This window comes from Geotrypetes seraphini, chromosome 4 (assembly GCF_902459505.1).
Source record: "Geotrypetes seraphini chromosome 4, aGeoSer1.1, whole genome shotgun sequence".
NCBI lineage: Eukaryota > Metazoa > Chordata > Amphibia > Gymnophiona > Dermophiidae > Geotrypetes > Geotrypetes seraphini.
In genome coordinates this window covers 248,479,941-248,504,834 of record NC_047087.1, presented here as the reverse complement: position 1 = coordinate 248,504,834, position 24,894 = coordinate 248,479,941, and the positions used below count along the sequence as shown (strand labels likewise).

General features: G+C 49.1%; 1 protein-coding gene across 1 annotated transcript in view; it reads right to left on the bottom strand.

Moving 5' to 3' along the window:
- DNTTIP2 (deoxynucleotidyltransferase terminal interacting protein 2) overlaps positions 1–24,894 on the bottom strand; it is a 79,995-nt gene that overhangs the window by 53,847 nt on the left and 1,254 nt on the right. Inside the window, exon 2 of the mRNA XM_033941541.1 lies at positions 3,056–4,746. Within this exon, the coding sequence (XP_033797432.1) occupies positions 3,056–4,746 (1,691 nt within the window). The remainder of the gene's footprint in view (positions 1–3,055; positions 4,747–24,894) is intronic.

Genomic DNA, 24,894 nt, shown 5'->3' with positions numbered 1-24,894 from the left:
GTTCTTCCTTTCACCTGAACTCGCCTGCTCCCAGTGGGCCAAGAGAGAGGGGGGAGTGGCTGCCGTGGTGATCTGGCCGACTCCCTGGTGACAGGAGCCGCGGCGGCACCTTTAAAGTGAAAAAATAACTGTGGCAAGGGAGCCGGCCAACTGGCAGTTCAAGTTGGAGCTTCAGTCTGGCCTGCTCCCTGCCGTATTGTATTTTTTAGTTGAAAGAAGCGGCGGTGGCTCCTCTCACGATCCCCGCCTGGGTCAGACTTCCGACGCAGGTGGGGATCATGAGAGGAGCCACCGCCGCGTCTTTCAAATAAAAAAATACAATATGGCAAGGCGGGCAGGGAGCAGGCCAGACCAAAGCTCCAACTTGAACTGCCAGTTGGCCGGCTCCCTTGCCACAGTTATTTTTTCACTTTAAAGGTGCCGCCGCGGCTCCTGTCACCAGGGAGTCGGCCAGATCACCACGGCAGCCACTCCCCCCTCTCTCTTGGCCCACTGGGAGCAGGCGAGTGAAGCCCGGTACTTCCGGGTAGCTAAGGGGCGGAGCGCGGCGCGTGCTCAGGGTCCGGGTGGAGAAGCCGGTGCTACAGCCGCTTGCACACATTAGCACTGGCTAACGCAACCCGGGTAAGGGAGGTCAAGTTTGGGAGGATCGCTCAGACTTGGGACTGGCGTTCACCTTCGGATGGAACAGTAACCTGCTCCAGGGGAGCCGGACGACACCCACATGTAACAGATCAGCACTACCCCCGATTTCCCGAACCCCCACCTCCCCCCAAGCAACAACAAAAACTACTCCCGATGCCTGCGGCTGTGACCCCCCCACCCCAAGTAAACTCCCCTGGAGCAAGATCGGATGCCCGGAAAAGGGGGGAGGGATAGATCACTCCCAACCGTTCGAGGAGAACTGAGGGCTGGAAGAGTAGGTATGAGAAGGGGGTTGGGTTTGGGGGCTATAAAGGAATATGTGAGAGAAGGGAGCTGGGGATGAAAAAAGGATGAGATGGGAGAAGGGGGGCTACAAAAGGGGGCATGTGAGAGAAAGGGGCTGAAGACAGGAGCTGGAAGAATAAGTGAAGGGGGAATGAAGAGGGAGTTCTATGGAGGTGAAGGACAGAGAAAGGGGACAGATTTTTAAGTTGGTGAAAAAAGGTGGAAATAGGGAGGGTAAAAGGGGAAATGGGAGCCTGAATAGAGGGGGTAAGACATAAGAAGAATAACCATACTGGATAAGACTAATCTATTCTAGCACCCGTTAATGTAAGGTGATGATGGACAGGGGGGATGTAAAACAAAGGGGCTGCTGCTGGATAAGGTGAGCAGTGATGGAGTGGTGGAGGACACAGGGGAGGTAAAAGGAAGGGATAATGGATGGGGAGCAGGCAAGGGGTGGTTGTGGACAGCCAAGGAAACCTCCCCCCCCCAAAAAAAACACAGAAAGCGACTAAGGAGAGAGAAAAATAAATAAAGACAGACACACACACACATATATTCTAGCACCCGTTAATGTAACGGGCTATAAGACTAGTTAAAGTATAAAAAGAAACAATATTTTGTACAATTGACATTTTATAAATTACAAATAATACAGAGCAACAAACATAACCCGTCTCCCCTCCCCCTCCCAAATATCCCCTCCACTATCGAGAAAACTGAACAAGCCAAATTACTACAGAATGCTACATAGAAAAATAACAAAAATGCTAAGGACCTCCCAAACCCCAAGAATATAAATAGGTAAGGGGGAGAGACAAAGACAAAGCACAGTAACAACTAGCTTAAACAGAAAAATTTTTTTGATGGTGACGGGAGAGCCCTCAGTCACACAGCCACCTACTGGGAAATCCCAGAGGAAAGGCTGTCACTGGCTTACACCCAGATGGGTGTCAACTGTGAAACATCCCTGGGCTCTCTCCGTGTGAATGTATAAATAAAGTGCACCCCAAAAGTGCGAAAAATATGTGTAAATCAATCAAAAAACACACTCTCATAACATGATTTGAATTTGTCTCTGCCCCTTAACCAGGGAGCCAAAAGGAAAAACAAGTGTCCAAATTCGACCAAGCAAATCACAAACTGGAAGTACTTAGCTTCTCCGTGTGACAAACAGCCAGCAGATGGTAACTTCGTTCAACGGGACTCCGTTTCGGGGGTGCACACCCCCTTCCTCAGGAACAACTGGACTGCGCTGAGTCTCGCAATTCTTCCGACCCAGCTTGAAAGGCAAAGTAGTTGGGAGTAGATGCTGACCTGTGGGGAGAGGGGGGTATTGCTGCTATCGCTGACCCTGGTGCAATTTTTTTGCCACAGGACTAAGCCCTACTGTCTGTAGGGTGGTGAAAGTCCTTGTTCTCATGCCTGCCGTAAACTGGCCGCATTTTTTCCCGTTAACTAACGCGATTTACCAAGGGAACCTGCCCTCATGTCATTCTCTAGTTTTCACCCTATTATCAAAATTGTCTTTCTTACTTCTTATGATTTGAGTTTATAACATAGGGGTGGCCTGTGTGTAAAAAAATCAAATTGACTCATTTAATTTCATTTATTCAAATTTAATTTCCTATCTTTAGTTGTAAACCTAACAGCAATAAAATCAAGTTATGCAATCTCAAAACGAAATTTAATCTCTCTGAATAGAGGTGTTGCAAACTCCAATGTATACCAACTTAATAGAAGGCTGTCCTAACTTTATCTGGTTAGCTATCCAGACAGATCGAATATTGCAATTTTCTGGATAGCACCAAAACTGACCACCTAAGTTATCTAAATATTTTTTCAACTCTGATCACTTTTTAACAAAGTGATGACCCATCATGCCCAACAGCTATGTATACGACAATGCAGCAGAACCTATGCACATGTAGTCAACTATACAACATAATAAGAAAAAAATAATTATTCCACCATATCTGACAAAACTGTTAAAAGTAATTTGCAAGTTTTACAACTAAAATCTCAACCATTTAGATAGGTGGACTAGACAGGACATATGATCTATTTTGTAATCAAGGTCCTATGTTTTTATTATTTTAACGCTGAAGTCAAAATGAATACTTACAAGCCAGGCTTTGAACTGTTCAGCAATGTTAAATGTTCAGCTTCATCCACAAAGTCATCTTCATCTTCCTCTAGGACTAGAGGTTGCTCTTCATATTCAGCATCTTCTTCTTCATCTGTTTTTTCTAAGTAATACTGTTTGCTGGAATCCAGTCCAGGGGCTTTGTCAATGACAAACAGTCCCTCTACATGTGACAGCTTATTTTCTGAAGAATGACGCAAGAGTGGCTTCAGGTTACTAGTCTCCATGTTAGATAAATCATCTTCCTCTTCACTGGTATCAGATTCCACATGTCTCGGAGTCAATGAAATAACATTATGTTTATCAGAAATTCCCTTAATCTTATATGCTTTCACTTTAGTTTTACTTTTCAATGCGAGTTCTCCTTGGTCTATGTCAGCATCTGCTTCAAATACATTATTTTTGCAGTCATCATTCATGTCACCATCAATAGATGTAAAATCTAGGTTCTTATTCTGTTTATTTCTTTCTGTAGACTGTTCCATTTCTATTAACTCAGTTGCTTGCTGGCAAGAGCTGGTTATATTTCCTCTTACATCATCTACTTGCTTATATACTGAAACAATCTCTCTTTGTTTCAAAGGTGAATGCTTTTGGAATGACAGGGATCCTTTACTATTCTCCTGCTCCACCTGAGACACATCTATGTTAACCAGCTGAAACTCACTATTGTTCCCTGCTTTCTCCTCTTCCAATGCCTGATCCAGTTCTTCTTCACTGTCTATAATATCTAAATAGGTGTACTTTGGACGTTTATTTAACAAGTTGCCTCTGGTCTGTTTTCTTCTCTCAGTTGCCCGAGAAGTCCTCATAATTGCATCTTTTTGAGTTTTCTCCTCAACTTCATGTTCAGACTGAGACTCATTTCTTCTTCGATTACAGGACACAGCAGCTGGTACAAGGGAGGCTTGTTCTGTGGCAGCGTCTCTTTTCACCTTACATTCAGAGTCAGAAATGACCAGGAGCTGACATTTTGCTCCATTTTCTTTGCTCTTGTTCAATGGTTCCTCTTCCACAAATAGATCACTGTCATTTTCTCGACCTTGGTTGGTTGTTTCAAGCTGAGATTTTACAACTGTGCTCCATATACCCCTTTTGGTACATGGGCCAACCGAAACTCCTGAGCACCATGATTCAGCATCAGAAACATCTTCAATTTGTGGCTCACCAGTTAGAGTTGGTGGGAGTTTAACCAAGTTCCTCCTACTCCTTGTAGTTCTTGTGGTGCAAGTCATTTGAATGCCAGACACAGATGAACAGCATGACTCTGCTTCAGATATTTCCCCTTCTTCTTGAGATTCAGTGAGAGGTTCCGTTCGAGACACAGACTTCTTAGTTTTATTCTTAGTTACAGAATCTAAAGGACATGTAACTTTAATTTGCCTGCTCCTGGTTGTTCTAGTGACAATGGACGTTTGAAGACTAGAGATAGAAGAACAATTTGATTCTACTTCAGAAACATCCCCATCAGACTGTGCTTCATGTTTGCTTCTACTTCTAGTTGTTCTATGTAAAGTAAGATTAAGAGGTTCAGACAAATCCACAAGCTGTGATTTTGTTGCTCCTGGCTCCTCTATCTGAAATTCAGTCAGACCCACGGACTGAGAACTTTCTTTATATTTGCGTCTTGTTAGTCTTTGAGGAGCAGGGTTGTTAGGCTCAGTGGAGACCTAATATATACAAATTAAAAAAATTTCCATTAATTTCCAAACTAGTAATACATGAATGTAAAAAATATATCCATGTCACATTCATTTCTTCTATGAATTTTAAAGGTCCTTAATCACAAGATAATAGGAATTACTACAAAAATAATCGCTATATACAGTATCCCCCTAATTTTAAAAACTTGTGCATAAGCTACAGAACAGTGTCAGTTATGCATGTTAAAATTTAATTAGTGCTAATTGGTATTAACCAATTTTTGGCTATAATTGGTGTTAATTGCCAGTTATAGCTCTCCCTCCATATTTGCGGGGGTTAGGTGCAGAGCCGACCCGCAAATAAGTTTTTGGGCTGGCTCTAACCCACCGCCGCCTCCTTCCTGAGTCCCCAGACCTTACCTGGTGGTCTAGTGGTGACATGGGGCAGAGGCGATCTTCCTATGAACAAGGCTGCCCTGTGAACTTCTAAAAGCTAAGTTGCTCAGCATTTCATATTCTGCTCTTTTCACTGTTTTTCAGCATTATATCTGCTTAATTTCTCTTCTCCTTCTCCCTGTTTCTTACTTAAAAAAACAAAAAAATAAACCCTTCTCTTTCCTCTGTTAAATCTTATTTCCTCTTCCTTTTCATAGGGTAAGACTTATATTAACTCTAATTAAATCCTGGTGCCTATGGCACAACGTGACTAAAGTAGAGAAAATCCTTTTATAAATCCTGTGTTTTAGGGTAGCCACTGATTTGGTATAGAGCCTGCATTTTTGTTTAAAATCTTGTGTTTTAGGGTAGCTTCTGATCTGGTATAGAGCCTGTATTTCTGACTTACTAGTTTTCAGCCTTTGTTTTTTGCTGATTAGGTGTAGAAGGGAGGGGCTCTGATTTATTACTAAGGTTAACTGCATTATCTTTGGGACAGTGCTATGAACAAAGCTGTCCTGTGAACTTCTAAAAGCTAAGTTGCTCAGCATTTTCATATTCTGCTCTTTTCACTGTTTTTCAGCATTATATCTGCTTAATTTCTCTTCTCCTCCTCCCTGTTTCTTACTTTAAAAAACCACAAAAAAATAAATCCTTCTCTTTCTTTTATTAAATCTTATTTCCTCTTTCCCTTCATAGGAATAAGGTAAGACTTATAGTCCCACCCACCCCAGGGACCACTTTTCATATATAGAGACCCAAATAATCAGGACTACTCAAATCAGGTCACTTCACAACCAATCAAGATGACCTTTATTCTATGCAATCACTGTGGTGCTTTAATTCCAAGACACACTATTTGGAGGCTTAAGGCTTGCCCCATCTGTCTCCAACTTGCTAGTATTAAGGAGGAGCTCTGCAAACATAAACAGGAATTGAATACAATTAAAGCAGCTTCCATCGCTCCACAAAATCATACCAACTTACCACCTCTACCTCAAAGAATAAAACAGCCCAGGAATAAATGGGTCACAGTAGGCTCAGGAAGACTGCGACATGTAACACAGAAACATCCACCTTCACTAATATTACCTCTACAGAATTCCTTCGCTCCACTAGTGCACTGCGATACTCAAGAAAACAGAAGGGAGGTGGGACTGGAACCAATGAAGGTAACTCAAGAGAACAAGCGCATCCTAAGCACAAATAAAAAAGCCAAAAACAGAAAACTATTACTGTTGGGGGATTCCATCATCAGAGGCATTAACCTTGGAACACAAGGTGAGGAGACCAAAATAGTGAAATGTCTTCCAGGATCCTCAGCTACCAGGAGTTCCAGGCAAATACAGACTATAATTAAGGAAGAAACTAAGAATTTTAACACTGATGTTGTTATCCATCTGGGAACAAATGACCTGGCCAACAACTCCACACTTGCAGCACAGAAAGTTTTTCGGGAGCTTGGTGAGGGCGTGAAACCTTTTGTAAAGACTTTAGCTTTTTCTGAAATACTGCCTGCATATGGAAAGGGAGAGCAAAGAGTGAAAAACACAGAGGACTTTAATAGATGGCTCAAAGCCTGGTGTCATCAAGAAGGCTTCAGGTACATAGGAGGATGGGGAAATACATGGAAGGACAAGAAACTATATTGCACAGATGGGCTACATATTACTACAGCAGGAAAAAGAAACCTTGCAGAGAAATTTAGACAATATGTTTCTAGGCATTTAAACTAGAAGGTGGGGGTGGTATATGTATGAAGGACAATTATAGTGACCACCCCCGGCAAAAGAAAAGATGTGATAGTAGTAAAGATTGCAACATAAACAATATCAGCAACTCATTTCTTAGTATTGCAACGGAAAATGAAACAAAACAAAAATCTATAAGAAAAAGGAGATTACTACTGAAAAATAGCTGGAAAGCGATGACCACAAATGCTCGCAGTCTAAGTAACAAAGTTCATAATCTGCAAGCCCTGATGTTAGAGGCAGATCTAGATATTGTCGCTATCACAGAGACATGGTTCAGTGAATCACATGGATGGGATGCAAACATACCGGGATATGGAAAAATTATGTTCTTACCTGTTAATTTTCTTTCCCTTAGACGCAGCAGATGAATCCAGAGACCAATGGGATAGCTCACATCTACCAGCAGGCAGAGATAGAGAAACTGATTAACAGGTGGTCCTATTGGCTGGCACTCCTCCTGTCTCATCAGTATAGCTCCTTGCCCAAGCACACGTAACCAGCAATAGGCATAGCATGTAAAAAACTTCTTTCCCATAACAAATCTCAAAATGCAATAATACAGAAAACAACCTGCCATAATAACAAACTGCGAAAGTTGCAAAAGAAAAAACCGAGAGACAATATCCAGAAAGGGTGGGGCTCTGGATTCATCTGCTGCGTCTAAGGGAAAGAAAATTAACAGGTAAGAACATAATTTTTCCTTCCCTAGCAACAGCAGCAGATGAATCCAGAGACCAATGGGATGTAGCAAAGCAATCCTCAATCTGGGTGGGAAGCAAACGCCGCCTCCGCAACAACCGAAGCACAAAACGCCCCTACCGCATGCGCCCCCACATCCAAGCAGAAATGGGGAGAGAAAGCACGCTCGGAAGACCAATTAGCCACGAGACAAATCTCCTCCAAGGAAAAAACCTCTGGGCCGAGCCCAAGAAGTAGCCATCGCTCCAGCGGAATGGTCATGAAGTTCTTTCGCCAACCGCTTCCCTGCCAGCAAGCAAGCATAAAGAATGTCCTCCTGGACCCATTGAGCGATGGAGGCTTCGGACGCCACCAAACGTTTGAGGCGTCCCTTGAAGAATGCAAAAAGGAGATATAAACAACTAAAAGTCATAAGAAACCAAGCTCACAGAGAACGCTACGTACATATCAAAAAATGCAGTGAATAAAAGCACTGCTCCCAATTTCCCCTCCCAGGAAGAAGGAAGGAAAAGCGAGCATGACATAAAAGAAAGGATGACACCCCCCTAGAAAAAAATAATGGTACCATCCGAACTGATACCCCATATTTCGGAAATCAGAAATAGGAATCCCCATTGAACAAGGCCTGCAACATAGAAAACTGCAGAGCTGAAGCCATGGCCACAAGAAACCCCATGTTCAACGGCACAGCCCTTTAGAGTCCCAAAAGACAAGGATGAAATGAAGCCTTCGGTATACTGAGAAGAAGTACGTGAAGATTGTACTCCAAACCGGGCTTTCTAAGAGGCGCAAGAATATACCGCACTCTGTTTAGGACCTGAACTACATGAAGCTGAGAAGTACCGTATTTTCACGCAAATAACACGCACCCGTATAAAACGCGCACACGTGTATAGCGCGCAGAAATCACGATGATAAGCACAAAAACTTTGGTATAACGCGCTCACGATTATACCGCGCATGCTGCCCGACTCTCCGTTCACCCCCCCTGACTTCCGTGCACTGCCCCGCCTCTCCGTGCGCTGTCCCGACTCTCCGTTCACCCCCCCCTGACTTCCGTGCACTGCCCTGACTTTCCGTGCGCTGTCCCGACTCTCCGTTCACCCCCCCTGACTTCCGTGCACTGTCCCCCCTTGAAGGTCTGTCCCCATCCTGAAAGCCTGATGCCCCCCCGCGACGTCCGATACATCCCTCCCCCCGAAGGACCGCCGACTCCCCAACAATATCGGGCCAGGAGGGAGCCCAAATCCTCCTGGCCACGGCGACCCCCCAACCCCCCCCCGCACTACACTACGGGCAGGAGGGATCCCAGGCCCTCCTGCCCTCGACGCAAACCCCCCTCCCCCCAACGACCGCCCCCCCCCAAGAACCTCCGACCGCCCCCCAGCCGACCCGCGATCCCCCTGACGACCCCCACGACCCCCCCACCCCCCTTCCCCGTACCTTTGGTAGTTGGGCCAGAAGGGAGCCCAAACCCTCCTGGCCACGGCGACCCCCTAACCCCACCCCGCACTACATTACGGGCAGGAGGGATCCCAGGCCCTCCTGCCCTCGACGCAAACCCCCCCCCCCCCCAACGACCGCCCCCCCCCAAGAACCTCCGACCGCCTCCCAGCCGACCCGCGATCCCCCTGGCGACCCCCACGACCCCCCCACCCCCCTTCCCCGTACCTTTGGTAGTTGGCCGGACAGACGGGAGCCAAACCCGCCTGTCCGGCAGGCAGCCAACGAAGGAATGAGGCCGGATTGGCCCATCCATCCTAAAGCTCCGCCTACTGGTGGGACCTAAGGCGCGTGGGCCAATCAGAATAGGCCCTGGAGCCTTAGGTCCCACCTGGGGGCGCGGCCTGAGGCACATGGTCGGGTTGGGCCCATGTGCCTCAGGCCGCGCCCCCAGGTGGGACCTAAGGCTCCAGGGCCTATTCTGATTGGCCCACGCGCCTTAGGTCCCACCAGTAGGCGGAGCTTTAGGATGGATGGGCCAATCCGGCCTCATTCCTTCGTTGGCTGCCTGCCGGACAGGCGGGTTTGGCTCCCGTCTGTCCGGCCAACTACCAAAGGTACGGGGAAGGGGGGTGGGGGGGTCTTGGGGGTCGCCAGGGGGATCGCGGGTCGGCTGGGAGGCGGTCGGAGGTTCTTGGGGGGGGGCGGTCGTTGGGGGGGGGGGGGGTTTGCGTCGAGGGCAGGAGGGCCTGGGATCCCTCCTGCCCGTAATGTAGTGCGGGGTGGGGTTAGGGGGTCGCCGTGGCCAGGAGGGTTTGGGCTCCCTTCTGGCCCAACTACCAAAGGTACGGGGAAGGGGGGTGGGGGGTCGTGGGGGTCGCCAGGGGGGTCGCGGGTCGGCGGGGGGGGCGGTCGGGGGTTCTTGGGGGGGGGCGATCGTTGGAGGGGGGGGGGTTTGCGTCGAGGGCAGGAGGGCCTGGGATCCCTCCTGCCCGTAATGTAGTGCGGGGTGGGGTTAGGGGGTCGCCGTGGCCAGGAGGGTTTGGGCTCCCTTCTGGCCCGATATTGTCGGGAAGTCGGCGGTCCTTCGGGGTGGGGGTGCGAGTGGTCCTGCCGGGGGGGGGGGGGATGTATCGGACGTCGGGGAGTCGGCCGGGCAAGAGGGCTTGGGCTCCCTCTTGCTCCGATCGTGGATGCGGGTGCGGGTGGGAGCGCGTGCGAGCGGTCGTTCGGGATGGGGGTGCGAGCGGTCCTGCTGGGGGGGTGAATCGGGCGTCGGGCGGGGGTGGGAACTATGTTTTAAAACTTTTGTATACCGCGCTCACGCATATAACGCGCGAGGGGTATGCGCGGTAGGTAAAAACGCGTATAACGCGCGCGTTATATGCGTGAAAATACGGTAAGCGAAGAGCAATATACCTAGCCCTTGTAACAAGCTAAGAATGGCACTAGAAGCTGAAGGGAATTGAACGCTAAGCCCTCGGCAATACACCTGTGCCAAAAAGGAACTCTGGAGTGGTTCAAACGTTAAGAAGCACCCAAGAAAGGAAAAACCTCCAAAAGGAAGCAGAAGCCACAGGAGAAGACGTCCGTAGCATCTGGATAAGAGAAGAAACAACCTGCTTCACATAATCCTTACACGTCAGCCAAGATTTTTCAAAAAACTAGGTCGTAATACTAAAGTAGTACAAATATCCATGTTGAACGGACCCGAGGCGAGCAAAGCCGGAGATACCAGGAAATTTCTTAGTCCGGCTGTTGAAAGACTCATCAAATCTGCAAAGTAAGGATGGCGCCGCCAATCCAGAGATTCTACAAATACTGTGCCCGGAAAGCGAACTCGAGGTGATAAATCCAAGCCATCATCAGCCAGCGGAAAACACTGAAAAAGAAAAGGCAGAAGCGAGAAAGGAGCCATGCAGCTACCCCCTCTAACTCCCACTCCCTGGGCCCGCCGAAGAAGCTAGGAAGCTTAGAATTGAGAGACAAGGCCATGAGGTCTAGGTCAAGCAGATCTCACTTCCATAAAAAGAGCTAGAACGCTTGAGCCACAAATCTCAATATCCAGGATGCAGAAGATTACACTATTACTAACATGCACACTTTCCAGAGCATACACAGCGCTGTACACTGTAACATACAAGAAATGGACCATGCTCAGATTCCGCGGAGAGAAAGTCTATCCAAACTCTTATCCTGATCCATAAAAGGATCTGCCAACAGAAGACGAAGATGAGAGTCCACCCATTGAAGCAGAACAACTTCACCTGCCAATGAGTACAACACTTACTGCCCAAGCAGTAGAGAAATACCCCCATCCTAATACTGACCAAAAGGACCCTCAGCGGCAATCCGGAAGAATGAAATGAAGCTCCAGAAAGGTAGCCTGACCCTGCTCAAGAGCAGAAGAATGAACAAGTACTGAGTCGCCTCTGAAGACCAGACTCCAGGAGCTGAGGATGGAAGCCACGGAGCCCCCCAACCCGACAGCCCGGGATGGTCGGTGGTCATGAGATAGTCCAGCAAAGACCGAGGCATGCCTTGAAAAGAGAAATCGCGCGGAGTCACCAAATCATACAGAGTGATGCAGGAGGAGCATACCAAATAATTGGTGCCCTGAGATACCGGGAACCACCGGAACAAAAGCGATTGCTGTAGCGTAAGAAGGGGAAAGCAAGCCGAAGTCCCCAGTGGAGTCAGCAATATGGATCCCAGAAACTGTACAGAATCCCATACTCTTGGTCATGGTAAGCGAAGAAGAATACCAATCTGAGACCGAGACCCCACGCCCAAGTCTCCGGAAAGAAACACATGTCTCTCCTATATGAATAAAAACATCACCCCGATATACCTATAAATAGTACAGGAGAAAAGAGTGCTGTGCAAATTCAAAGATACACGTGTAAAGAACTGAGGAAAAGATATCACCCTTTTCGTGTCAGTCAAATGGCCCGACTGGAAGTAGTCCGAATCAAGCAGGCAGTCAAGAAGAAATTAGATGAATCGCCTGGTAGCGCCAAAACGGTACCACCGCCCACATCACCTAAAACGTTTGTGAAGCCTTGGGTAGGCAAAATGGCATGTGCCAAAACCGAAAGCGCCGCTCCAAGAGAGGCAGGCAAACCAAGTGCCGATTCGGAGTCCATAGAGAAAATGTAAATATACTCCCAGGTTGTCTGCAGAAATGTGTAACCCCGAGAAACTAATTCAGCAGAATGGGATCCAGCCTGCCCAATGCCCCCTATCTCGGGCACCATGCAGTAAGTGGAACAACGTCCCTTAGTTCCCGAAGAACTACAAGAACCATCCTGAGGACAAGTAACACTGAAAAGGGAAACACAAAACATAGAGACTCCAAGAACGAACTGGAAAACCTGAGGAGAATGCAAAGATGCAAGCATCCTGAAAAATCTTCACAGCCCTCTGACCTGACATTATAGTGTCTTCTCCCTCATGAGAAAGCCTGAAGAGTCATTGGAAGAAGTCAAGATCCCCTCAGAATGAAGTGCAGAAGGTCAGGGAATGGCAGAATAAGACTGTAGGATCTGCAAGAAGATTCTCCTAGGAAAAATCAAGGTTCACAATGTAAAGAGGAATATACTGGAACCATGAAAACAGTACTAACCCCATGCAACATGAGCGAAATACGTATGTCCTTTAAAGTGAATACGTACTAGACTCAATCAAGATGCTGCATCTACTGCCCCGTGGAAAACAACAGCATCCTTACAGGTATCAGACAAAGCTCACATCGTTAATGAGAGCTTCAGGGATGAGGCTAACAGCCACATAGTGCGTGATCCTCCATGGGTTTGATAGAATAGGTAACTGGCTCCTGGTTAAAAGGAGCTGTACAGCCCTTTCTGTCTGGTCGGGGGGCCCGTCTAGCATGTGCCATGAGAAAATGGTGACAGGAGAAACCAGCGTGATAAGCATGGAAATCTGAAGTCCAGGCCCCCTCAGAAATAGAGAAAGAGAGTCCTGGCCGCAGGAATATGCGCAGTGTCATTATGCCCATAGAGACAGCCCGAACTTGGGAACTGCTTGTACTACCTTTAGGCATAAATATCCTGTGCCACTACTAGACACATGCAGCTCAGCACAGAGGCCCAAACAAGGACAGTTTCCAATAGACAAAGGCTCAATCTGCAGGGACCCCAAGAGAGACAATGAGATACCTGTGTGAAATACAGGGCACTATCTTACTGCTGATCTCACTGTGCCGTGAGTTGCCGTATGTCGCCCCAGTCTGGAGACAAACCGAGACTGGGTGACCTAGCACAGGTCAGAGTCTCTCTGGTAAACCCCTTGAGTGCTAACCCCCGAGTCCGATTAAACAAGCAGCTTCCTTCAAGGGAGTACAGCAGGAACACAGACATAGACATATAAAGCTGCCCAAGCTTGACCCAAAGCTGGTGAAACACATACAACTTGTCTGAACTGGAAAGGAGAGAAGCCCCGGCATACCCTGACCAAAGTCAGCTGGAAACAAACTACCGGAACGCTGCAGCTCTCCCGCCATCGCCGGAGACCCATGCGCACGCCTGATTCTCGCTGACACGTGGCCGCTGCATCAACGCTCCTAGAAACATAGTCGGATTCGAGCCCCGCAAAATTTACCCTGCCGCGGCTTGCATAGAAAGAAAATCAGACTCGGGGAATAATCAGAAGAACGGCCCACAGCGCCGGAAAAAACATATACCATCTCATGCGCACTGCTATAAACCGGCACCTGCACAATCAGCTGCACATGGCTGTGACAAACACCGATGAAAGAGAGCCTCAAAATAAACAGGACTACTGCTGCACTGAAACCCAACAATGAGAACAAGTACGAGCATGAAATCGCATCGCTACTGCTGCGCTGTAACCAACAAGGAAACAAAGCGCGTGCATGCAAAGGGCGGGAAGTCCCGGCTCCCTCCATGGATTTCTAGTCATAAAACTTAGCCTCAATAAAATATCCATACCTTAAATGTATGATGACCGAACCCACAGTACTAAGACTCCCAAATAGAACCTGAAGTTCAAACAATTGTAAAAGCCAGACATACTCACAGCTTGTTGTTAGGGCCGGTTGAAGCCAGTTTGCAGCAAAAGCATGGCAGAATGTAACAACTGTGGTCTCTTTTTTTTTTTTTTTACAGAGAAGGGAAAGAAGAAAAAAATTGAGACCCAGTCAGACCCTCTAGCAATGGAGGGAGGGTGAGGCAGGGACAAAGGGGGGGCCCAAGTGTAACCTCTAAAGCCGGCACCGTTCAGCCGGACACCCCTGTCTCACTGAAGAGAAAAATCTCAACAGGAGAAATAGCACTGCCAGCTCACTGAAGAGAAAATCTCAACAGGAGAAACAGAATGGCAGTCTCACTGAAGAGAAACCTCAACAGGAGAAAATAAAGTTCCAGCCACAGCCAGAATTCAGGAGCTAGTTGAATAGCGACCTTTTCCTGCTGGGAGATAGAGATTACTGATGAGACAGGAGGAGTGCCAGCCAATAGGACCACCTGTTAATCAGTTTCTCTATCTCCGCCTGCTGGTAGAGTGAGCTATCCCATTGGTCTCTGGATTCATCTGCTGCTGTTGCTAGGGAAAATCTTTTTAGGAAGGACAGAGATGGTCAAAAAGGTGGAGGAGTAGCTCTCTATGTAAAGATCAATATCCAAGCGACTGAAATGCAAGGGACCTGGGGAGAGGAAGAAGCGATATGGATCGCTCTGAAAAGAGAAGATGGAACTTCTATTTACGTGGATATAGTCTACAGACCTCTGACTCAATCACAGAAAATTGATAAGGATCTGATTGTGGATATCCAAAAGTTTGGAAGGAAAGAGGAGGTTCTGCTGTTGGGAGATTTCAACCTGCCGGATGCGGACTGGAATGTTCCGTCTGCAGAATCGGAAAGAAGTAGGGAGATTGTGGATGCCTTTCAAGAAGCTCTGCTCAGACAAATAGTGACGGAACCCACAAGGGAAAAAGCGATATTGGATCTGGTCCTCACAAATGGAGAGAATATCTCTAATGTTCGAGTGGGTGCTCACCTGGGAAGTAGCGATCATCAAACGGTTTGGTTTGATATAACGGCTAAAGTGGAGCGCGGCCGCACGATACTTAAAAGTCCTAGATTTCAAACATACAGACTTTAATGCAATGGGAGAGTACCTGAAGAAAAAGCTGTTAGGATGGGAGGACATAAGAGAAGTGGAAAGACAGTGGTCTAAGCTGAAAGGAGCAATAAAAATGGCTACGGACCTTTATGTGATGAAAATCAATAAAAACAAGAGAAAAAGAAAGCCGATATGGTTCTCCAAACTAGTGGCGGAGAAAATAAAGGCGAAAGAGTTGGCGTTTGTGAAATATAAAAAACCCCAAAAAGAGGAGTGCAAAAAGGACTACAGGGTGAAACTGAAAGAAGCCAAGAGAGAGATACGTCTGGCGAAAGCACAGGTAGAAGAACAAATGGCTAAAAATGTAAAAAAGGGAGACAAATTTTTTTCAGATATATTAGTGAAAGGAGGAAGATGAAAAATGAAATTGCTAAACTAAAAGATGCTGGGAACCGATATGTGGAGAGTGCTAAACAAATACTTCTGTTCTGTATTCACAGAAGAAAATCCTGGAGAAGGACCGAGATTGTCTGGCAAAGTTACACAAAAAATGGAGTGGATTCTGCGCCGTTCACGGAGGACAGTGTTTATGAGCAACTTGAAAAACTGAAGGTGGACAAAGCAATGGGACCAGACAGGATCCATCCCAGGATACTATAGGAGCTCAGAGAGGTTCTGGCGAGTCCTATTAAAGACTTGTTCAACAAATCTCTGGAGAAGGGAGTGATTCCTGGGGATTGGAGGAGAGCAGATGTGGTCCCTATTCACAAAAGTGGTCACAGGGACGAAGCAGGAAACTACAGGCCGGTGAGCCTCACTTCAGTTGTTGGAAAAATAATGGAAGTGTTGCTGAAAGAAAGGATAGTGTACATCCTTGAATCTAATGGGTTACAGGATCTGAGGCAACATGGCTTTACAAAAGATAAATCGTGCCAAACGAACCTGATTGAATTTTTTGATTGGGTGACCAGAGAGCTGGATCAAGGACATATGCTAGATGTAATTTTACTTAAGACTTCAGCAAAGCCTTTGATACAGTTCCTCATAGGAGGCTGTTGAACAAACTTGAAGGGCTGAAGTTAGGACCCATAGTGGTGAACTGGGTTAGAAACTGGCTGTCGGACAGACGCCAGAGGGTGGTGGTTAATGGAAGTTGTTCGGAGGAAGGAAAGGTGAGTAGTGGAGTCCCTCAGGGTTCGGTGGTGGGGCCGATCCTGTTCAATATGTTTGTGAGTGACATTGCTGAAGGGTTAGAAGGAAAAGTGTGCCTTTTTGCAGATGATACCAAGATTTGTTACAGAGTAGACATCGAAGAGGGAGTGGAAAATATGAAAAAGGATCTGCAAAAGTTAGAGGAATGGTATAATGCCTGGCAACTAAAATTCAATGCAAAGAAATGCAGAGTAATGCATTTGGGGATTAATAATCGGAAGGAACCGTATATGCTGGGAGGAGAAAAGCTGATATGCACGGACGGGGAGAGGGACCTTGGGGTGATAGTGTCCGAAGATCTAAAGGCGAAAAAACAGTGTGATAAGGCAGTGGTTGCTGCCAGAAGGATGCTGGGCTGTATAAAGAGAGGCGTAGCCAGTAGAAGGAAGAAGGTGTTGATGCCCCTGTACAGGTCATTGGTGAGGCCCCACTTGGAGTATTGTGTTCAGTTTTGGAGACCGTTTCTGGCGAAGGACATAAGAAGATTTGAGGCAGTCCAGAAGAGGGCGACGAAAATGATAGGAAGCTTGCACCAGAAGACGTATGAGGAGAGACTGGAAGCCCTGAATATGTATACCCTAGAGGAAAGGAGGGACAGGGGAGATATGATTCAGACATTCAACTACTTGAAGGGTATTAACGTAGAACAAAATCTTTTCCAGAGAAAGGAAAATGGTAAAACCAGAGGACATAAGGAGAAATTAGGTTCTTACCTGCTAATTTACTTTCTTTTAGCTTCTCCAGACCAGTAGAGGTTAACTTTACGATTGGGTATATATCTAATCATGACCAGCAGGTGGAGACTGAAAACAAAACTTTGGGACAGTATATCCTAGCCCCTCCTCTCTATTTCCCTCAGTCTGCCGAATAGCCAAGCAGAACCAAGAACTGGAAAACAACAGAGAGAAAAAACAATACTCCGAAAGGAGTAACAAATAACATACCCAAAAATGCTGTTGGAAAATGCAGAGGAGAAGTTCCCGAAGGAAGAAGGTCCCCACAGCTCGCCAGCTAAGCCAGCCGAGCCACAGCCGCTGTTCTTCAATTCTCCCCGGCCCTAGAAAAATACTAGAACCCGCAGCAAAAACCAAAAACTGCCCGCGCAACAGCCCCAACAACAACAACAACAGACAGGGTGGGGACCTCTACTGGTCTGGAGAAGCTAAAAGAAAGTAAATTAGCAGGTAAGAACCTAATTTCTCCTTCTTTAGCACTCTCCAGACCAGTAGAGGTTAACTTTACGATTGGGACGTACCAAAGCAGTCCCTCTCACGGGCGGGACCCCCGAAGGGCCGATACCAGAACACGCTCACCGAACACCGCGTCCCGACGCGCCTGAACATCTACCCGATAATGCCGAACAAATGAATGCAAGGAGGACCAAACCGCAGCCTTACAAATATCCACCGGAGGCACGAGCGACGACTCAGCCCAAGAAGCCGCCTGACCCCTAGTGGAATGAGCCTTGAGAAACTCCGGAACCGGCTTCTGACTCAGAAGATAAGCGGAAGCAATCATCTCCTTGATCCAACGCGCAATAGTAGCCTTAGAAGCGCCAGCCCCCCGACGAGGACCCGCCAGAAGCACAAAGAGATGATCGGAGCTCCGAAAATCCCGGGTCCGCTGCACATAAGCATGGAGGACCCGACCGACATCCAACTTGCGCAGCTGTCGTTGCTCAGAAGAACCCTCCCGACTACCCAAGACCGGGAGGACCACCGATTGATTGACATGAAAAGGAGAAACTACCTTCGGCAGAAAGGAAGGAACAGGCCGCAAAACAACCCGCTCCTTCGAAAACTCCAGGAAGGGAGCCCTACAAGAGAAAGCCTGTAGCTCAGACACCCGTCTAGCGGAAGTAATGGCCACCAAAAAGACCGACTTCAGCGTAAGGTCCTTCAACGAACAGCCATCCAATGGCTCGAAAGGAGGGCGCACTAGAACAGAGAGAACCAGATTGAGATCCCAAGAGGGAATCGAGGGCCTTATGGGAGGCCTGATCAACTTGGCCGCCCTAAGAAAGCGAATCACATCAGGAATGGCTGACAAACGCTGACCTGTCACCAGCCCCCGAAAAGCCGACAGGGCCGCCAGATGAACCCGAAGAGAAGACCAGGCCAGGCCCCTATCCAGGCCATCCTGCAAAAACTCTAGAATGTTAGGCAGAGAAGCGCGAAAGGAGACCACTCCCCGCGCTCGGCACCATTCCTCAAAAAGACGCCAAACCCGTACATAAGCCCGAGAGGTAGAAAGCCTCCGGGACCCCAAAAGTGTAGAGATCACCTTGTCGGAATATCCCTTCTTACTCAGGCGGCCCCTTTCAAGAGCCAAGCCGTAAGACAAAAGGGAGACGGGTCGAACATGGGAATGGGACCCTGCGTCAGAAGATCGCACTCGAGAGGCAGAGGAAGAGGATCCGCCACCAGATGCCTCACCAGATCCGCATACCACGGACGACGAGGCCAATCCGGAGCCACCAAGACCACCAGCCCCGGATGGCGAACAATGCGAAGCAGTACTCTGCCTACTAATGGCCACGGAGGGAACACATACAACAGCCCCTCCGTTGGCCACGGTTGGACCAGAGCATCCAGACCCTCGGCCAGACCGTCCCTGCGACGACTGAAGAAGCGGGGTACTTTGGCGTTGCCACTTGTAGCCATCAGATCCATCAGGGGCTGCCCCCAAGCACGCACTAGCAACTGAAACGCCTCGGCGCCGAGACACCACTCTCCCGGATCCAAGAAGTGACGACTGAGGAAGTCCGCCTGAACGTTTTCTACCCCGGCAATGTGAGAGGCCGAGAGGTCCAGAAGATGCGACTCCGCCCAAACCATGAGCCGAGCCGCCTCCTGCGCCACCAGAGTGCTCTTGGTGCCCCCCTGACGATTGACATAAGCCACCGCCGTGGCATTGTCCGACAGGACTCTGACCGACTTGCCCAACAAAAGGGAGTGGAAAGCCAACAGCGCTAGCCGGACCGCCCTGGTCTCCAACACGTTGATCGACCAGGAGGCCTCCTCCGTGGACCAGGTTCCCTGAGCTGAGTGACCCAGACACTGGGCCCCCCAACCCAGGAGACTCGCATCCGTAAGGAGCACCGTCCACTGCGGAAGATCCAGACCCACCCCCTGAACTAGGTGAGGGGTCCGGAGCCACCAACGCAGACTGCAGCGCGCCAAGCCTCGCAGGGGAACCGGAACATCCATCCCGTGCCTCTGGGGAGACCACCTCCGGAGCAGAGCATACTGGAGAGGACGCATGTGGGCCCGCGCCCACCTCACCACGTCCAGGGACGCCGCCATCGACCCCAGGACCTGGAGGAAATCTCGCGCCCGAGGACACCGGGACGCCAAAAGCAGGCGAATCTGAGACTGCAATTTGCTCACCCGGGCCTCTGGGAGGAAGACCTTCCCCAAGGAGGTGTCGAACAGCACCCCGAGGTACTCCAGACGCTGAGCCGGAACCAACCGACTCTTGGAAAGGTTGACCACCCAGCCCAGCGACCGGAGAAACTCCACCACCCGAGCCGTAACCCGGGAGCTTTCCTGCAACGACTTGGCCCGAATTAACCAGTCGTCCAGGTAGGGGTGTACCAGGATGCCCTCCGACCGCAAGGCTGCCGCGACGACCACCATCACCTTGGTGAACGTCCGGGGAGCCGTGGCCAGCCCAAAGGGAAGCGCACAGAACTGATAGTGCCGACCCAAGATCGCAAAGCGCAGGAAACGCTGATGAGAGGTCCGAATAGGAACATGCAAGTAGGCCTCCGTCAGATCGAGAGAAGTGAGAAACTCCCCCGGCTGAACCGCCAGAATGACCGACCGCAGCGTTTCCATACGGAAAGAGGGAACCTTGAGAGCCCTGTTGACCCCTTTCAAATCGAGGATGGGCCGAAAAGTCCCCTCCTTCTTGGGCACCACAAAGTAAATGGAGTACCTGCCCGTGCCCCACTCCGGGGGGGGCACTGGAACTACTGCCCTGAGATCTAGCAAGCGCTGAAGGGTCTGACGAAACGCCAGCGTCTTCCCAGGAGTCTGACACGGAGAAGCGAGGAAAAAATCCGGCAGAGAGCGGGCGAACTCCAGGGCATAACCGTCCCGCACCACCTCCAGGACCCACTGATCGGACGTGATCTCGGCCCATTTGGGAAAAAAGTCGCGCAGCCGGGCCCCCACCGGAACCAAGGGGGGCGCCGGCAAGGCGTCATTGTGCAGGACGGGAAGCGGGGGAACCGGCGGAGGGATTCCCTGCCCCCCGACGGGCCCCCCGAAAGGGCTGCATGCGCTGGAAGAACCGACCCCGGGAAAACCCCGGAGACTGGAAAGAAGCAGCCCCACGCCCAGGGCGATACTTGCGAAATTCCCGCAAACGCCCCCGGGCCGCACCACCCCGAGACGCCGGGCGGGCACGGTCCTCCGGCAAACGGGGAACTTTCGAGTCCGACAGAGTCTGAATCAACTTATCCAAGTCCTCTCCAAATAAAAACGACCCCCGAAAGGGAAATTTAGTAAGCTTAGCTTTGGACGCAGCATCCGCCGCCCAAGCGCGCAGCCACAACACATGCCTTGCGGCCACGCCAAAAGCCATGGACTTAGCCGAGATCCGCACCAAGTCATACAGAGCATCCGAGAGGAATGAGGCAGCCATCTCAATCTTCGCTACCTCCTGATCCACCAGAGACCAGTCGTCAGACTCTCGATCCAAGACCCGCTCCGCCCACCGAAACACGGCGCGAGCGACCAGTCCCCCACAAATAGCCGCCTGGACCCCAAAGGCAGAGACTTGGAAATTTTGCTTAAGGATGGTCTCCAATTTGCGCTCCTCAGAGTCCCGCAAGGCAGAACCGCCTTCAACAGGCACGGTATGCCGCTTGGAAATAGCCGAGACCACCGCATCCACGACTGGCGAAGCTAACGTAGCCCGATCCCCTTCAGGAATGGGATACAGGCGAGCCATGCTGCGCGCCAGCCGAAACGGCGTCTCCGGCGTTTTCCACTGCTCAAGAATAATATCCCGAATATCCTGATGCATAGGAAAAGAGCGGGAAACGGAACGGATCCCTCGTAACAGAGGGTCCCCCACACGCGGAGTCTCCGGCGGCGCGTCCTCAAAACGCAAAGCCGAAGAAACCTGTTGAATAAGGTCAGGCAGCTCATCTCTCTGAAAAAGGCGCACCACGGACGCCTCGTCACTGGAGAACGGGAAACCCGACAACCCGCCGCCAGCTTCCGTCCCCTCCAGAGGGTCCTGGAATTCCTCAGAAGGGTCCAGGTCCTCCTCCAGACCGACACGTTCCTCCGACCACAAATCCTCGTCCCACGACACCCGCGGACGCTTGGACAAGAGAGGCGGCGGAGGGGACGTCACGTCAGACGAGAGAGGCAAAGCCGCAGGGAGCGCGGAGGAAACCCCACCCCCCAAGACCCCCTGGGCGCAACCGGGACCCCCAGCCGCCTGAAAATAGGCTTTGCATAATGAAAAGAAAAAATCAGGGGAAAAACCCCCCGAGGGTCCCAAGGGACTCCCTGCCACAGCAGGGGACCCAGCAGAAACCTGCCCCTGCTTAGCCAAAACAGGGGGAAGGTCACCTGAGGTGGAAGACAAAATGGAGGGGCCAGACAGAGAAGATGGCGTCTTTCCCGCCAAAACAGCTCCCTCCATAGCCTGCAGCGGCTGAGAGACCTGAATAGTCTCAGCCGCTAAAACAGGCAAGCCGGCATCAGCTGTCAAAATATCAGCTGAGAGGGAATCCTCTAAAACCCGACCGTCGGCGGCTCGGGGAATCCCTCCGTGGGCGGACGGAGAAGACCGGGCTTCTCCACCGTTCCCTGCCGACTCGCGAGGCACCATCGGCGGGGAGCTCTGGGCGCCTGCAGCCGCTGCCGACGGAGCTCCTCCACCGCACCGGCCTGAACACCGCTTGCACAGGCCGGCCGCGAGTGCCTCGCGTCTGGAGCACAATGAGCACTTTTTCCCTTTAGAAGTGCTCATTGCTCCATACGCGACCTAGCTGTAAAAAAAGTGCCGGTTAGTTGAAAAAATACAGTAAAATACAGTTTTCTTAAAGGGATACAACCCTCCAGACCAGCACTACCTCAGGATTTTTTTTTTTTTTTTTTTTTTTTACAGAACAGACTCCACAGGCTCTCGAAGCAATATGCCTTGCTTGATTTAGGGGGCAAGGCTTACTGCTGAGGCTCCTCTAAAAAAATATGGGGAGGTGGAGGAAGTGGGGGGAGGGACCCCGCTCGTGACCCGCCGGGTTTGACACCCCCGAGGTCGGACGAACCCCCAAACAGAGTCCGTCCAAGCTCCGTCCGGCTAAAAACAGGGACAATAAACCTCTAAACAAATTCCAACAGCCCTACCAAGGGAGATGGGTACAGATCACTCAACACCTGCTGGAGACTGAAAGAAGACTGAGGGAAATAGAGAGGAGGGGCTAGGATATACTGTCCCAAAGTTTTGTTTTCAGTCTCCACCTGCTGGTCATGATTAGATATATACCCAATCGTAAAGTTAACCTCTACTGGTCTGGAGAGTGCTAAAGAATTTGAGGTTGAGGGGTGGTAGATTCAAAGGCAATGTTAGGAAGTTCTACTTTACGGAGAGGGTGGTGGATGCCTGGAATGCGCTCCCGAGAGAGGTGGTGGAGAGTAAAACTGTGACTGAGTTCAAAGAAGCGTGGGATGAACACAGAGGATCTAGAATCAGAAAATAATATTAAATATTGAAGGCAAGCCAGTACTGGGCAGACTTGCATGGTCTGTGTCTGGCCGTTTGGTGGGGGATGGGCTGGGGAGGGCTTCAGTGGCTGGGAGGGTGTAGATGGGTTGGAGTAGGTTTTAACGGCGATTTCGGCAGTTGGAACCCAAGCACAGTACCGGGTAGAGCTTTGGATTCTTGCCCAGAAATAGCTAAGAAAAAAAAATTAAAAAAGTTAAATTGAATCAGGTTGGGCAGACTGGATGGACCATTCGGGTCTTTATCTGCTGTCATCTACTATGTTACTATGCTCTTGCCCCATGCAGAGTCGTCATCAAAATGGCTGCCTTGAGTTCCCGTTGTAGTCTCGAGTCTCTGCACAGGGCAAGAGCATAGGAAGATCGCTCCTGCCCCACGTCACCGCTAGACCACCAAGTAAGGTTCGTACAGCCTAAAAATAGAAGAAAAATTAGATGGAAAAAAATAAAAAATTGCAAATAATCGAATTCATAAATATGGACACCTCGAATCTGGAGTGAGAACTGTACATGATTAGCTGCTCTTAGCTGGGAATCTACAAACTGAATGCACAAAATCCATAGCATGCAACTGCAAAGTTGTTATGAACCTAGAAGAAGCAGGGATGCCCTGTACTATCAGTTATGTGCTTAACTGAGAGCAGTTAGATGCAAGCATTAATACTAGCCTTTAAGCTGGCAAATGTGCTCACGCCTAATGTTAGCCACATAACTACAGACTTATGTGTATAATTGTGTTATAGACTTCTTGCTTAGTGTGCATCATCCTGGTGCCTAAGTTTAAGTGCCCTGTGGAAAGTTATCCCCTATATGTATTTATGTTCATCACATATTTGATAGCCTACTAAAGCTAAAAAAGGTCTAAGTGGCTTACAATAAAATAAAACATAAAAAGAGAGGAATGCCAGAAGTGATAACTGCTGATCCTAGATGGCCGCGTGAACTGACGACACCGCAGGCATTCCATACCTGCTAGTGAGCTGTAGATGACCGATATCTCGAGAGCGATATGAGGAAGAAGAGGAAGGAATCAGTTCAGCAGGTTCTTCCAGCCACAATGTCTGTCCCACTGTTGAGGCAAATCACATTGGAGGCTTTTTGAAACCTAGCTAGTTCTTCTGCAGTCAAAGAAACTGTCATAGAGGTACCGCAAGGACCCATCATGTCACCCATGTATTCAACATTTTCCTTCGACCGCTTGGAAAATTAATCAGAAACCTGGGATAGGAATGCTACATTTATGCAGACGACATCCAATTGATCATACTGCTGAGGAACCGTGATACGATGACCAAACAAATGATTGAGATGGGCTTAGAGAAAATCTTTGGATGGTTTCAAGCAAACGGCCCAGTAGCCAACAAAGAAAAGACAAAACTACTACTCATAAACAAATGTGGAGGAAATGACCCCGGTTTCCACCTAACACTAAACAGCAATATTGTAGAGCCATCCAAGAATGGGGTAAGAAACCTAGATGTCTGGCTTGACCCTTTCCCTTATTACTGCAATTTCAAAGTAACCTATCCACCACATCCACCCTCCTTAATAAAATACAATACAACTACTTGTATCCCACAATTATCAACAGGGAATCAATGCAGTTCACAGTAAGAAGATTTTACATTACTTAGCAGACCTTATAATCCACCGGCAGACTCCTCACCCAGGATAATCCCTGACCCACCTAGATCAACCTCACCCCAGGTTATCATTTCCCTCTTCATGTCTATTGCCTCATCACACCTTCTCTTATTATTGACCTTACCCCATCTCCCCTCC